At 38.6% G+C, this 15,749-nt stretch overlaps 1 protein-coding gene across 3 annotated transcripts in view; it reads left to right on the top strand.

Moving 5' to 3' along the window:
* Positions 1 to 15,749, top strand: part of DYM (dymeclin) — a 387,283-nt gene that overhangs the window by 149,212 nt on the left and 222,322 nt on the right. For all 3 annotated transcript variants that reach the window (XM_047764400.1, XM_047764416.1, XM_047764407.1), the window contains exon 12: positions 14,837 to 14,950. In XM_047764400.1, the coding sequence (XP_047620356.1) occupies positions 14,837 to 14,950 (114 nt within the window). The remainder of the gene's footprint in view (positions 1 to 14,836; positions 14,951 to 15,749) is intronic.

Below are 15,749 nucleotides of genomic sequence, written 5' to 3'. Positions count from 1 at the left end.
TATTTAGTTTTCTGCTGTACTGCTATACTGTTTTCCATAGTGGTTGTACCAACTTACATTCCTACCAAAAGTGTAGGAGGGTTCCCTTTTCTCCACACCCTCTTCATCACTTGTTATCTGTTGACTTGTTAATGATGGTCATTCTGACTGGTGTGAGGTGGTATCTTGTGGTAGTTTTGATTTGCATTTCTCTAATCATTAGTGATGTTGAGCATTTTTTCATGTGCCCATTGGCCATCTGTATATCTTCTTTGGAGAAATGTCTATACAGGTCTTTTGCCCATTTTTCAATTGGGGTTTTTTTGTTTGTTTGTTTTTGCTGTTGAGTTGTATAAGTTGTTTGTATATTTTAGAGATTAAGCCTTTGTCAGTTGCATCATTTGAAACTATTTTCTCCCATTCCGTTGGTTGTCTTTTTGTTTTATTTTCATGGTTTCCTTTTCTGTGCAAAATGTTGTCAGTATGATTAGGTAACAGGAGAGTCGAGTCATTGGTGACAGGGACTGTATGACCTGTAAGCCTAAATTATTTAATGTGTTTAGTCGTGAAAGAAATTGACAGTGCTTAAGAATACAGAAGAGGCAGCTGCAGAAAGTAGCTGTTGCAGAGAGGAAGAGGAAGGAATTTAGAAATTTAAAGGAAGCTTCTCCATACCTACCCAAAGCTGAGATCCAGATCTTTGAGCAAGAGGACCTGGTTGTCCCAGGAATACACAATCTTCCAGGAGTGAAGAAACTTATTAGAGTGTGGGCAAAAGTGAACTGTGAAGGTCACTTAGGTAAACATTACAAAGTCTCCCATGCTGATCTGTTCTTGACTACTGCATAGAAAACATTACACTGAAAGGAGGGAGGAAAGAGTCTTCCTTTTGCTTTGGTGTTGAGGTGTCCCTCCAAATGTCCTCTATTTATAAAACTTAACATCAAGACAGCAAACAAAGGAGAAATAACTACAGTGTTCAGCTCTGGTGTCCAAAGCAAGGCAAAGAAGGTCATTATTTCAAGGCAGTACTGACAGAAATGTAATCACAGAGCTTGTAAATTTAATTTGTAAAATAGAATAAAGCAAGATAGGAAAAAGAATGTATCTGTCAATACCAACTACTGCAGGAATGGTAAGATGGCTTCATATTAGAAAATATCTTGATGAAGTTTATTAATTTAAGCGTTAAAATCCATATAATCATTTCCAGAGATGCAGAAAAAGCATGTGGTAAAGTCAACACTTAACTCATGATTTAAGAAAAACCTTGAAGTTCCTGTTGTGACTCAGTGGTAACAAAGCTGACTAGTTATCTATGAGGATGCGGATTTGATCCCTGGCCCCGCTTGGTGGGTGAAGAATCTGGCGTTGCCATGAGATATGGCGTAGGCCAGCGGCTGCACTCCAGTTCAACCCCTAGCCTGGGAATTCCATATGTCGAAAGTGTGGCCCTAAAAAGCAAAAAAAAAAAAAAAAAAAAAAAAGGAGAGAGAAAGCTCAACACAATAAAGGTAGAAAGAAATTCCTGTCTCTACAGAAACTTATAGTTAAGTACTATATTTTGGGAATTTTAGAAGTATTTCCTTGAAAGTCAGAACAAAGTGTTTATGCCCTTTATTATCGCTTTTCAACATTGTACTAGAATTCTAAGCAGATTGTTAAGACTAGAATAAGCTATAAGTGATTAAAAATTGAAAAGAAAGGAAATCTAAATGTTCATATATGTAGTTATGATTGCACAGAAAATTTAAGAGTCTAATTTTAAACTTTGAGGAAATTCGAACACATTTTCTGGATCAAAGATCAGCATACAAAATAAATACTATTTCTGCATAACAATAACAAAGAAATTCAAAATGTGATATAGAGATATTATTTAAAATGGAATAAAACTACAGTGAACTTAGAAATCAATCTAAAAGAAGTATAGTTTTTAAAAATTAAAGTTGATTTACAGCGTTGTGCCAGTTTCTGCTGTGTAGCAAAGTGACATTCTTTTTCTTGTATTATCTTCCCTTATAGTCTATCTCAAGAGACTGGCTATAGTTCCCTGTGCTGTATAGTAGGAACTCATTATCCATTTTAAATGTAATAGTTAGCATCTGCTAACTAACTCCCCATCCATCCCATTTCCCCCCCCTGCCTTGGCAACCACGTCTTTTCTCTGTCTGTGAGTCTCTTTCTGTTTTGTTAGATAGGTTCATTTGTGCTATAATTTATTTTATTTTTTATTTTTATTTTTCCCACTGTACAGCATGGGGATCAAGTTGCTCTTACATGTATACATTTTTTCCCCACCCTTTGTTCTGTTGCAATATGAGTATCTAGACATAGTTCTCAATGCTGCTCAGCAGGATCTCCTTGTAAATCTATTCCAAGTTGTATTTGATAACCCCAAGCTCTCGAACCCTCCTGCTCCCTTCCTCTCCCATCGGGTAGCCACAAGTCTGTTCTCCAAGTCTATGATTTTCTTTTCTGTGGAGATGTTCATTTGTGCTGGAGATTAGATTCCAGTTCTAGATGATATCATATGGTATTTGTCTTTCTCTTTCTGACTCATTTCACTCAGTATGAGAGTCTCTAGTTCCATCCAGGTTGCTACAAATGGCATTATGTCATTCTTTTTCATGGCTGGGTAGTATTCCATTGTGTATATATACCACATCTTCCTAATCCAATCATCTGTTGATATACATTTGGGTTATTTCCATGTCTTGGCTATTGTGAATAATGTTGCAATGAACATGCGGGTGCATGTGTCTCTTTTAAGTAGAGTTTTGTCCGGATAGATGCCCAAGAGTGGGATTGCGGGGTCATATGGAAGTTCTCTGTATAGGTTTCTAAGATATCTCCAAACTGTTCTCCATAGTGGCTGTACCAGTTTACATTCCCACCAACAGTGCAGGAGGGTTCCATTTTCTCCACAACCCCTCCAGCAGTTGTTATTTCTGGACTTATCTTTTGTTGTTGTTGTTGTTGTTGTTGTTGTTGTTGTTGTTGCTATTTCTTGGGCCGCTCCCGCGGCATATGGAGATTCCCAGGCTAGGGGTCGAATCGGAGCTGTAGCCACCGGCCTACTCCAGAGCCACAGCAACGCAGGATCCGAGCCGCGTCTGCAACCTACACCACAGCTCACGGCAACGCCGGATCGTTAACCCACTGAGCAAGGGCAGGGACCGAACCCGCAACCTCATGGTTCCTAGTCGGATTCGTTAACCACTGCGCCACGACGAGAACTCCTATTTCTGGACTTATTAATGATGGCCATTCTGACTGGTGTGAGGTGGTCTCTCATGGTAGTTTTGATTTGCATTTCTCTTATAACCAGCGATGTTGAGCATTTTTTCATGTGTTTGCTGGCCATCTGTATATCTTCCTTGGAGAACAGTCTATTCAGGTCTTTTGCCCATTTTTCTATTGGGTGATTGGCTTTTTTGCTGTTGAGTCGTATATGTTGCTTATATATTCTGGAGATTAAGCCCTTGTCCGTTGCATCGTTTGAAACTATTTTCTCCCATTCTGTAAGTTGTATTTTTGTTTTCTTTTTGGTTTCCTTTGCTGTGCAAAAGCTTTTCAGTTTGATTAGTTCCCATTGGTTTATTTTTTATTTTATTTCTGTTGTTTTGGGAGACTGACCTGAGAAAATATTCATGATGTTGATGTCAGAGAGTGTTTTGCCTATGTTCTCTTCTAGGAGTTTCATTTGTGCTATAATTTAGATTCCACATATAAGCGATATCATATGGTATTTGTCTTTCTCTTTCTGACTTACTTCATTTGCTATGAGAGTCTCTAGTTGCATCCATGTTGTGGCAAATGGCAAAATTTACATTCTTTTTTATGGCTGAGTAGTATTCCATTGTGTATATGTGCCACATCTTTAATTACTCAATGAATTTTTATTACATTTATAGTTGTACAATGGTCATCACAACCCAATTTTACATCATTTACATCCCAAACCCCCATTGCATCCCCCCACCCCCTCAACCTGTCTCATTTGGAAAACATACGTTTTTCAAAGTCTGTGGGCCAGTACCTATTCTGCAAAGAAGTTAATTGTATCCTTTTTTTAGATTCCACATGTAAGTGATATCATATGATGTTGGTGTCTCACTGTCACTGTCTGACCAACTTCACTTAGCATGAAAATTTCAAGGTCCATCCATGTTGCTACAAATGCCGTTATTTCTTTGCTTTGAATGGCTGAGTAATATTCCATTGTGTACATGTACCACATCTTCCTTATCCACTCCTCTGTCGATGGACATTTAGGTTGTTTCCATGTCCTGACTATTGTGTATAGTGCTGCAATGCGCATTGGAGTGTATGTATCGAGTCATGGTTTTCTGTGGATAGATGCCCAGGAGTGGGATTGCTGGATCAAATGGTAAAATAAACAAGTGGGACTTAGTTAAAAGTTTCTGCCCAGCAAAGGAAACCCTAAACAAAAAGAAAAAACAACCCACAGAATGGGAGAAAATATTTGCAAATGAAGCGACTGACGGGATTAATTTCCAAAATTTATAAACACCTCCTACCGCTCAATACCAAAAAAAAAAAACCCCATCAGAATATGGGCAGAAGATCTAAACAGACAGTTCTCCAAAGAAGACATACAGATGGCCAAAAAACACATGAAGAGATGTTCAACATCACTCATTATTAGAGAAATGCAAGTCAAAATCACTATGAGGTACCACCTTACACCAGCCAGAATGGCCATCATCAGAATGTCTACAAACAATAAATGCTGGAGAGGGTGTGGAGAAAAGGGATTCCTCCTACCATTTGTGGGAAACAGTATAGAGATTCCTCAGAAAACTAAAAATAGAATGTACCACATCTTCTTAATCCATTTATCTGTTGATGTACATTTAGGTTGTTTCCATGTCTTGGCTATTGTGGGTAGTGCTGCTATAAACATACGGGGTGCGTGTAGCTTATTGAATTGTAGTTTTGTCTGGAAATATACCCAGAAGTGGGATTGCTGGATCTTATGGTAATTCTATTTATAGTTTTCTGAGGAAACTCCATACTGTTTTCCAGAGTAGCTGTACCAATTTACCTTCCCACCAGCAGTGTAGGAGGGTTCCCTTTTCTCCACACCCTCTCCAGCATTTGTTCTTTGCAGTAGTTTTTAAGTGGTATAAATTACCTAAATGAAAGATGTTAAATATGGATTAATAAATGGAGATACCATGTTCACAGATGGGAAGAGTCAGTGTCATAAAGTTGTTAATTTTGTCTCCGTGTTAATCACTATGTATATCTGATCAAAATCTCAGCAGTTTTTTTTATGATACTTGAGAAGCTAATACCATAAATCATAGGGAAAAGCAAGAAGCCTAGAAAGTTGTTGAAACAGTTCATTGTGGAGTAACTGTACCACATAGACAAGTTATAAAACTTCAGTTCTTAAGATTGTGTTTTGGAGTTCCCGTCGTGGCGCAGTGGTTAACGAATCCGACTAGGAACCATGAGGTTGCGGGTTCGGTCCCTGCCCTTGCTCAGTGGGTTAACGATCCGGCGTTGCCGTGAGCTGTGGTGTAGGTTGCAGACGCGGCTCGGATCCTGCCTTGCTGTGGCCGGTGGCTACTGCTCTGATTCGACCCCTAGCCTGGGAATCTCCATATGCCGCGGGAGTGGCCCAAGAAATAGCAACAACAACAAAAAACAAACAAACAAAAAAAAAAAGATTGCATTTTATTAACATAGAAATAGGAAATAGATAAATTGAATTCCGAAGAACTGAGAGAGTCCAGAAACAACCCATTCTTATATGGAAATGTGAAGTGTGGCAAAAGTAGTAAATAAATCATGCTGAGATTGAGAACATGGCTCATTCAGATGGAAAAAGTAAAATTAGAGTGGCTTGCCTCACATACAAAGAAAAATTCCTCTTGGTTCAATAAGACCTAGATGTGAAAGACTGCATTTTAAAATCTCCAAAGACAAATTAAAAGATAGTATTTCTATAAATTTGAAAAAGGGATTTCTTAAGCAAAAACATGTGTAAACCACGAATGAAAAGATTAATGTTTGTGTTAAAATGAAAAAATTCACTGTTAGAACAAGTAAAAACAAGCCACAGATAGGATGATGGGTTAGCATTTTTAATTTATAAAGAACTCTTATAATCAGTTCCAAAACCAAAGTATTGATAGAATAATGAGCAAAGTAATAGAAAAAACAGACTAGGAAACCTGAATGGCCAGTAAGCATTTTAAAAAGATGTTTAATTGATCATTCATCAGGATCATGCTAGTTAAGATAACCAAAATATTTTGTACTCATCAGATTTGCAAAAATTACATCTCATATATCAGGTGAGGCTGTAGATAAAGAGGACTCTCATATTCTGATAGTGACAGTATAAACTGGTCGGACCACTTTCGAGAGGAATTGGCCTCTCTTATTCCTCAAATTACCTGCAGAATAAATACTCTACCTTCTAGCAGTTCCATTTCCTGGTTTGAGTCCTAGGAAAAACTTTTCGATAGATGCACCAGAGCACATTTGAAGGAATGTTCATTGTAGTATTGTTTGTAGTGCTCAAACATTCAAACAGCTGATAACATAAATACTGCAGCAGAGCTACAATGAATGAAATAAACTAAGTTTTGGTAATAGTAAATTCAAAAATATTCAGATCATGAAGCACCAAATTTAGGAGAGTGGTTGGTTGTCAGAGGTTAGAGGATCAGGGAGTACTAGCTGGGGTCTTTAGGTGCTTCACAAGCATCAATATTAATATTTAATAAAACTGCATGATAGATACAGTGGTGGTCCCTATACCAAGTTGTTGATTCGAACTTTCTATGTTGATGGAAATTTTCTGTAACTGCACTGTCTAATATGCCAGCATTTGAAATGTGGCCAGTATGACTGAGGAATTGAATTTTTAATTTTATTAAATTTCAATTTAAATCCCTGCTTGTGGCTGGTGCTACTATGTAGCACACTGGTGCTCTGTGCTTTTTCAGTTAATAGAGATCAGAACATACATTTTTAAAAGGAGCTGTTCAGTGTCTTAGCAATTCTACTTCCTAACAAACTCTTACAACTGTCCTTGTGAAGTTGCTAAGTATCACAAACTGGGTAGCTTGAAAACAGGGACTTTATAGGTATTTTTATTTTCAAAATCTCTGTGATTCCTGACTTGCAGTAATTAACATCCAGCTATTAACAGTATGGAGTGTAAGGACTCCCTGCTTTCTGAGTTTAATATAGTGAGATTTTGCTTACTGAGGGCAAGAATCTATACTGTAACATTGCTTTTTTGTTTCTTTTTTGGCAGCACCACGGCATGTGAAAGTTACTGGGTCAGAGATGGAATTTGCACCACAGCTGTAACCAGAGCCACAGCAATGGCAATGTCGGATCCTTAATCCACTTAGTTATGAGAGAGGTAACCTTGTTTTTAATAGGGGGAAAACTGGAAATAACTTAAATTTCCATAGTAGAAAAGTAAATAAAGCTGTGGCCTTTTGGTACAGGGCTGGTTGGATGGAATGAAGTAGAGGTGATTTTCAACTATTTAAATGGCATGACCTTTGTTCCTTTGTTCTCTTCTGTACATTAATTGCCAAACCATGAAGAGGTCCTGGGGGAGTGGTTTGAGGGTAGCAGCTGTTTACTATCTAGTATGTAAGTAGTTCATTTAAAAAAATATAGCTAGTACTGTTAGACTTTGGCATACGTGGTAAATATTCCTTTTTTTTTTTTTTTTTGGTCTTTCCTAGGGCCACTTCTGCGGCATATGGAGATTCCCAGGCCAGGGGTCTAATCGGATTTGTAGCCACTGGCCTATGCCAGAGCCATGGCAACAAGGGATCTGAGCCGCATCTGCAACCTACACCACAGCTCACAGCAATGCCAGATCCTTAACCCACTGAGCGAGGCCAGGGATAGAACCCGAAACCTCATGGTTCCTTGTCGGACTCACTAACCACTGAGCCATGACGGGAACTTCAAATATTAATTCTTATATATATCAACATAGAGGAGTTGCAAAGACATATTGAGTGAAAAAAGTAAGATACAGGCAGATCCTTAAGTCTGTCAGTTTACTAGTACTGCCATAACAAACTGAGTGGCTTAAAACAACAGAAATGGGTTGTTTACAGTTTTGGAGACTCTTAAGTCTAAAAGCAAGGTGTCAGCAGGGCCTTGTTCTCTCTGAAGGGTCTAGGGGAGTATATCCATCCTAGCCTCTGGTTGTTCGTGGTATTCTTTGGCCTGTGGCTGCATCCAACCTCTGTGTCTGTCATCACATGGCCTTTTCTTATGAGCATGTCTTTCTTTCATCCTTTTTTTTCCCCCCTGCTTTTTAGGGCTGCACCCATGGCATGTGGAAGTTCCCAGGCTAGGAGTCGAATCAGAACCATAGCTGCCAGCCTGCGCCACAGCCACAGCAACGTGGGATCCAGACTGTGAGCTATACCACAGCTCATAGCAATGCCCAATCCTTAACCCACTGAGCAAGGCCAGGGATCAAACCTGCGTCTTCATGGATCCTAGTCTGGTTCGTTAACCACTGAGCCACTAAGGGAACTCCATTTTGCCTCCTCTTCTTATAAGGACATCAGTCATAGGATTTGGGGCCCACCCTAAGTCAGTATCATCTCATCTTAACTTGATTGTGTCTACAAAGACCCAGTTTCCAAATACGGTCACATTGACAGGTTTTAGGAGACGTGAATTTCAAAGACACTACTCCATCTGATATATTATGATACTATTTATATAAACTAGAAAATATACAAAGGAATGCCGGTTTTTGGTTGTGTGTGTGTGTTTATCTGTATGTATACATATGAAGTATTTGAAATGGACCAAAAAGGTATAGATTAAACACAAGAGAGTGGTTTTCCCTCTTTGGGGACCTTAAATGTTCATGTTAATAGAATGTTAATGTCACTTGTCGGAGTACGGAAGTTAATTCTTTGCGCTTTTCTGTATATGTTTAGTTTTTTAGAGTTGATATTGTATGTTACTATGTAATATTCTAGCCTATGTAACATATGGAAGGAATATATTCAATAAAAACAAATCACATGAGAGAAAAAAGCTGAAAAAAAGACCTGAAACTACAAATAATTCTTATATACTTTTCAAGAAGGAAGATGTTTTCAGATCCTTGAGGAGTTTCCTTCTACATGTTACTTGACTAATTTTAGAATAAAATGATAAATACATATAACACATAATCGAGATGATAACAGTCTGCAGCTATTAAACTGTATGGATGGTGAATGCAAGAGATGAGGAATTGTTTTTATAAGAACCAAATAAATAGGTCTACAACTACAGCCAAGTTAACAAGAAAATTTTCTGTATGCTGCCTCTTATGCATTGACGTCCCATGGGAAGCTGTGTAAACTCTCTGACTAGTTATTTTTAATTTTTCTTAAACACTACCAGAATTTCCAGACATTGATTTATTTTTCACAGGAAGAAAAGACAGACTTTTATTTAAATGCTAAATTGGATTTCCAATTTTCATAGTAACATTGTAAGTTTACCATGTGGATACTCATTAAATATTTGTTGAATGTTAAATAAGACTACTTTTATTCAAAACACTTCTTCCATCCAGTTGTATAATTGACACACACAAGCAGACATTAAGAGCCAGTGACCTTGGTTTCAAATAAGGATGGCTTATGGTAATTTATTTCTAAACACTAGAGCCAAGAGAGAGGAGAAACCAAACTATACTCAAGTGTGTGACCTTTTAAAAGACAGAGGCTCCTCTGACTAGTAAAGCTGCCTAATGAGGATCCTGGGTTAGTATTCCCTTGGAGACTCAGGGCAGTGGTTCTTAACCTTTTTGGTCTTTACACTTAAAAATAATTGAGGATGCCAGATAACATCCTTTTGTGGGTTATTGTTCTCTACATTAACCATATTAGCAGTTAAAACTGACATATTTAAAAATTTTTGATTAGTTCATTTAGAGATAGTTAATATGGTAATAAACCCATTACATGTTAGCATTAGTAAAATATTTTTATGAAAATAACTGCTTTCCACAAACAAAAACTTAGAAGAATGGCTTCGTTGTACATTTTCGCAAATCTCTTTAATGAATAGCCTTAACTGATTCTCAGTGAGTCCTGTATTAAGCTTGTTGTGCTGTTAGACATGTAGCCTCTGGAAAACTGAACTACGCACATGGGAGAAGGAGAGCAGAAAGTAATGTCTTGGTATTATCATGAAAATAGTGTTGACCTTGAGAACACTCCAGAAATGTCTGAGGGACCTGTAGAAGTCCCAGGGCCACATTTCCAGAACTGCTGCCTTAGAGAGTAAGTCACAGGGACTGAGCATAGCAACATTTAAAGATTCAACTGCCAAATCTCTCATTGTTTTGAATATGTTCCATTACTGTCATTTGTTTTGCATGGAGGTTATCTCTTCCAGTTAATTAAGGTCATTATTAATCATGAAGAAATGGAAATGTTTACGATTTTACATTTTTTACTTCATAAACAGTACTCAATGACCACGTACTGGGCACTTGTAAATGCCAGCTTCTGAGCGGAGCCTGCAGAACAGGTCAGGGTTGGGTTATCTGTAATGAGGGATGCTCGGTGATGTGAAAATCTTGCCAAAAAGTTGAAGTGAGGAAAAATCTGTTGTGGAGGTACTTGTGGGCATTTAAATGAAGCTGAAGACAGTATTTCTTTACTTCTTTATTCTTACTGTTGTCATGCCCCCTTTGTCATTTTTAATATTTTTTGGAGTTTGGGGGGAGAGGGACTTAGCAAAGAACTGTTTTGTTGCTCTTTTGGAAGAAATAAAGTCAACTATATTATTGAGATTTAATTATATTTCCTGATTGTGGGGTTGTTTTTTTTTTTTTTTTGTGGTGGTTGTTATTTTGTTATTGTTTAGTGGACCCTGTTTTCCCTCTCTTTAATTTTTCTGGCTGTTAATGTTTCATTGTTTCATCACGGTGGTGAGGCAGGGCAGCTTAGCACTTTTGTGTGTGGTGGTTTTTTTTTTTTTTCTCTCCCCAAAATAGCACAGGGGTGGCTATAAGTCTTTACATACTCATAAGTCTTCATTTTTCTGTATTTTGTCTGGTAGTTTCTCTCCATACACAATTCTGGAATTATAATCTATTCCTCAAAAATTTGTAGACATTGCCCTTCAGATGTATGGTGTTCAAGATGAGAAATCTGTTAGTCTGCTTTTCTTTGTTTTTCTGACAACATATTTCTTCTGTCTAGAAGCCAGTAGGATTTTTTCATATACTGCGAATTCAGAAATTTTATCAGAATAAATTTTGATTTTTTCCTAATATTTTTGCATAAAATGTTGAAAGTTTCTCTTTCCTTCAAAGAAATTTTCTGTTACTAATTTTTTCATTTTTCTTCTACAGTCCTCTCTCAGTATCAGCAGGGGATTGGTTCCAGGACCCGCCATGAATACCAAAATCCACAGATGCTCAAGTCCCATAGTCAGCCCTTTCTGTCTGAGAAGGCAACCTGCAGATACAGAGGGCTGACTGTATATTTATTGGAAGGAAAAATTTGCATATAAGTGGATTTATGTTGGTTCAAAACCCATGTTGTTCAAGAGTCAGCTTTAGTCTGTCCCTTTTGGAACAGTTTTTTTTTTGTTTTTGTCTTTTTTTAGGGCCGCACCCGAGGCACATGGAAGTTCCCAAGCTAGGAGTCAAATTGGAGCTGCAGCTGCCAGCCTATACCACAGCCACACCAGATCCTTAACCCACTGAGCAAGGCCAGGGATCAACCCACATCCTCATGGATACTAGTCAGGTTTGTTAGCTCTGAGCCACAATGAGAACTCCCCTTTTGGAAATCTTATTAATGGATCTTTACTTTTCTCTTACACTTTGTCTTTTTACCTTTCATTGCTATTGTCTGAGGGAACTTATTGGTTTTGTCTTTCAAATCACAAATTCAGTTTTCCATAGTGCCCATTGTGCTAATTCCTCTCTCTTAAGTTCAGTCATCATATTTTTAATCTTCAGGAGCTTTTCTTCGTTCTGTGATTCTCATTTTTCATAGTAGCCTGTTCTTGTTTTATGGTTACAGTATTCCATCACATCTCACCGGAGATACTAATTAGGATTTTAAAAACTTTTCCCCAGCTTCTTAAATTATCTTTGTTTAATTAGAGCTCTATTTTTCTGCTTGTTTAGTTTCACATTTATTGTTTCATATTATTTGTTTATTTAGTAAGCTTTTATGAACACATTAAATGTAAACATAATTGGAAAATAGTATAATGAATCTCAATGGACTCATCAACATTCCTCTGTTCTTATTTCATCTGGCCACACCACCCTCTCTGCCTTTTGTATTTTGGCTAAAATATATTTTTTAATCCTGTTAATCATATATATATATATATATATATATATATATATATATATATACACACACACACACACACACACATATATAAAATTTCACTTGTGAATTTTTTTTTTGTCTTTTTTTTGTCTTTGTTAGGATCCCACCCTTGGCATATGGGGGTTCCCAGGCTAGGGGTCAAATTGGAGCTGTAGCTGCCAGCCTACGCCACAGCTGCAGTAACTCGGGATCCGAGCTCTGTCTGCAACCTATACCACAGGTCACGGCAATGCCAGTTCCTTAACTGACTAAGCAAGGCCACGAATCAAACCTGCAACCTCATGGTTACTAGTTGGGTCTGTTAGCCACTGAGCCACAACGGAACTACATCATTTGTGAATTTTTAAGTATGTCACTTTGATATGTATGGGCTTCAAAAAGATCTATAACCATTGGAATCCCATTGTGGCTCAGTGGGCTCATGTAGGTTCAATCCCTGTCCTCATTCAGCAGGTTAAGGATCTGATATTGCTGCAAGCTGTGGCGTGGGTCACAGATGTGGCTTGGATCCTGCACTGCTGCGGCTGTGGCATAGGCTGGCAGCAGCAGCTCTGATTCAACTCCTAGCCTAGGAACTTTCATATGCTGCGGGTGTGGCCCTAATAAGGAAAAAACAAACAAACAAAAACCATACACACACACACACACATAATACCATTATCACATCCAAAAAAATCAGCAATATTTTTAAAGTATTAATAGTCCGTTTTCTCCAATTATCTTTAAAATGTCTTCTTTGAGTTGGTTGGTTTGAAGCAGTTTCCAAAGCCTACTTAATGCATTTAGTTCTTGGCCTTTTTTTTTTTTTTTTTTTGTCTTTTGAGGGCTGTCCCTGCAGCTTATGGAAGTTCCCACGATAGGGGTTGACTCGGAGCTGTAGCTGCCCGCCTGTGCCACAGCCACGGCAACACTGTATCCAAGCCATATCTGAGACCTACACCACAGCTCGAGGCAATGCTGGATCCTTAACCCACTTTAGCTAGGCCAGGGATTGAACCCTTGTCCTCATGGATCCTAGTTGGGGTCATTACGGCTGAGCCACAACGGGAACTCCAATTCTCAACCTTTTTTAACCTATAACAGTCTCTCCTTCTCTCACCTTATTCCACCATTTACTTGTAGAAACTGGCTTATTTGTTTACTAGAAATTCATACACTTGGGTTTGGTGATTGTATCACTGTGTTACTGTGTTCCGTCCTCTGTGTTTCATATATGCTGATAATTAGAACAGAGACCTCATTAGATTAATCATACCTTTGAGATTGTTGAATTTCTCTACTTTTTTGGTGGCTTGTTATTCTCCGTTCATATTTGTAAATGAAAGCTAGGCTCAGTTTTGAAAGGCAGTGAGACCTCCTTTGGAAGGTGTAAATGATGGAGGTCTGCTGTACTCTGTGTAGGGTCCTATCTTAGTGGAGGGAGTGAGAACCAGCCAAAAGTCTCTTCCTTTTTCAGGCATGGATGGAAAGAATGTGGCCTATTGGCACCATATGTCAAGGAGAGAAGTAGGAGTGACCTTAATGGAAGAGAATGTCAGGGGAGTTCTGGTGCCAGTTGAGCCTGTTGGTTCTTGTGCATTTTGCCTCCTTCATTAGGGCAGCCCAGCATTGGCCTCTGTGCCGCCCAATTTCTCTCTCTCTCTGTCTGATGCCCCTGTTACAAGTCTGTGGAACTGCACCAGTGCAGCTGGACAATTCATGCCTATACCGAGGCCTGGGCTGAGCACCAGAGCTGCCTGCTCTGAAGAGCCAGAGCAGAGCACAGGCATGTCTTTTCTAGAAGATCTTGGCCTCTCCGTGACACAAGTGTGGAGATTTTCTGTGGTGGTTGAGACAGCTCTACTTTTCAAGAGATGCCTCAGTTTTCTTATTTTTGCTTCAAACTACTCAGTTCTAGTGGTTTTATTGTCAGGTCAGTCTTGTCCTATGTGCATACCTTTTCAGATATAGCTCGTTTCAGATATAGCTGCTACTGATATCCTGTTTTCCAGACCTGTTTTTTTCTCTTATATTTAAGAAGGACAGGTAGGTAAGTACATGAGCACAGTTTTGCCATCTTGAACTGAAATTCTCACAATTTACTTTTTTTTTTTTTTCTTTAGGGCTGCACCTGCAGCATATGGTGGTTCCCAGGCTAGGGGTCAAATCGGAGCTCTAGCCTCCAGCCTACACCACAGCCACAGCAACACAGCATCCAAGCCACGTCTGTGAACTACACCACAGCTCACGGCAACACCAGATCCTTAATCCACTGAGCAAGGCCAGGGATCAAATCTGCAACTTCATGGTTCCTAGTTGGATTCATTTCTACTGTGCCGTAAAGGGAACTCCAACAATTTACTTTTATATACTGTTTAGCTCATCTTCAGAGCAAAGCCTTAGCTTATCAGAAATTGCAGATATGGATAATCCCCTTTTTGACAAGCAGTCATGTTTACTTAAACTTTTCTTCTCCATTACAGATATTAAAAAATATTACTTGGTATTCAGAACGGGTTTTAACTGAAATTTCACTGGGGAGTCTTCTGATACTAGTTGTAATAAGAACCATTCAGTACAACATGACAAGAACCAGAGTAAGTGTTCCATAGCTATTTTTCTACCTTTATATCTATAACACTTTCAATATTTAGAGTGCTAACATCCTCATGGAATATGGTGGGAAAATATAGATGAGCATATAGCACTGCATTATAATCCTAAGATAATGTTTATAGTGTCTGTTTCTATCCCCCACCCCCTTTTTTAGGGCCACACCCAAGACATATGGAGTCAAATAGGCTAGGGGTTGAATTGGAGCTGCAGCTGCCGGCCTCCATCACAGCCACAACACCACCAGATCTGAGCCATGTCTGTGACCTACACACTCACAGCAACACCGGATCCTTAACCCACTGAGCAAGGCCAGGGATCGAACCCGAGTCCTCATGGATGCCAGTCAGATTCATTACCGCTGAGCTACAATGGGAACTCCATATTTCTTAATATTTAATAGGTTGTGTGATCAGATATATTTTACATGTAATAGAAAATAAGCTATGAAGCACATTTAGATAAAAGATATATGTCATTGCTGGACCAGTAAAACTGATTTACCTTATAAAAGCAGCAACAACAAAGTTTAAGAAGATGTAAGCACAAGAAAATATGAATTCAGGTAGGAAAGAAATGTGGAAGAAAGAGAATACTTTAAAGAGTAAAAGGAAAATTTCAGCTGATTTGTTGTATTTGCTATACCTGGGAGCAGGTTTCATTTGCAGTCAATAGAGAGGCAGTATATAAAATTCATAGCTCAGAGAAGTGGTCAGGTGTACTGTACTGCTTTCAGTAATTGCCCTCTATGAGACTAACATAGGCACACATCCACAGTCTTTT

Source organism: Phacochoerus africanus, chromosome 2 (genome assembly GCF_016906955.1).
Source record: "Phacochoerus africanus isolate WHEZ1 chromosome 2, ROS_Pafr_v1, whole genome shotgun sequence".
Lineage (NCBI taxonomy): Eukaryota > Metazoa > Chordata > Mammalia > Artiodactyla > Suidae > Phacochoerus > Phacochoerus africanus.
Note: the sequence above shows the minus strand (reverse complement) of the source record. Positions and strands in the feature narration are given on the sequence as shown.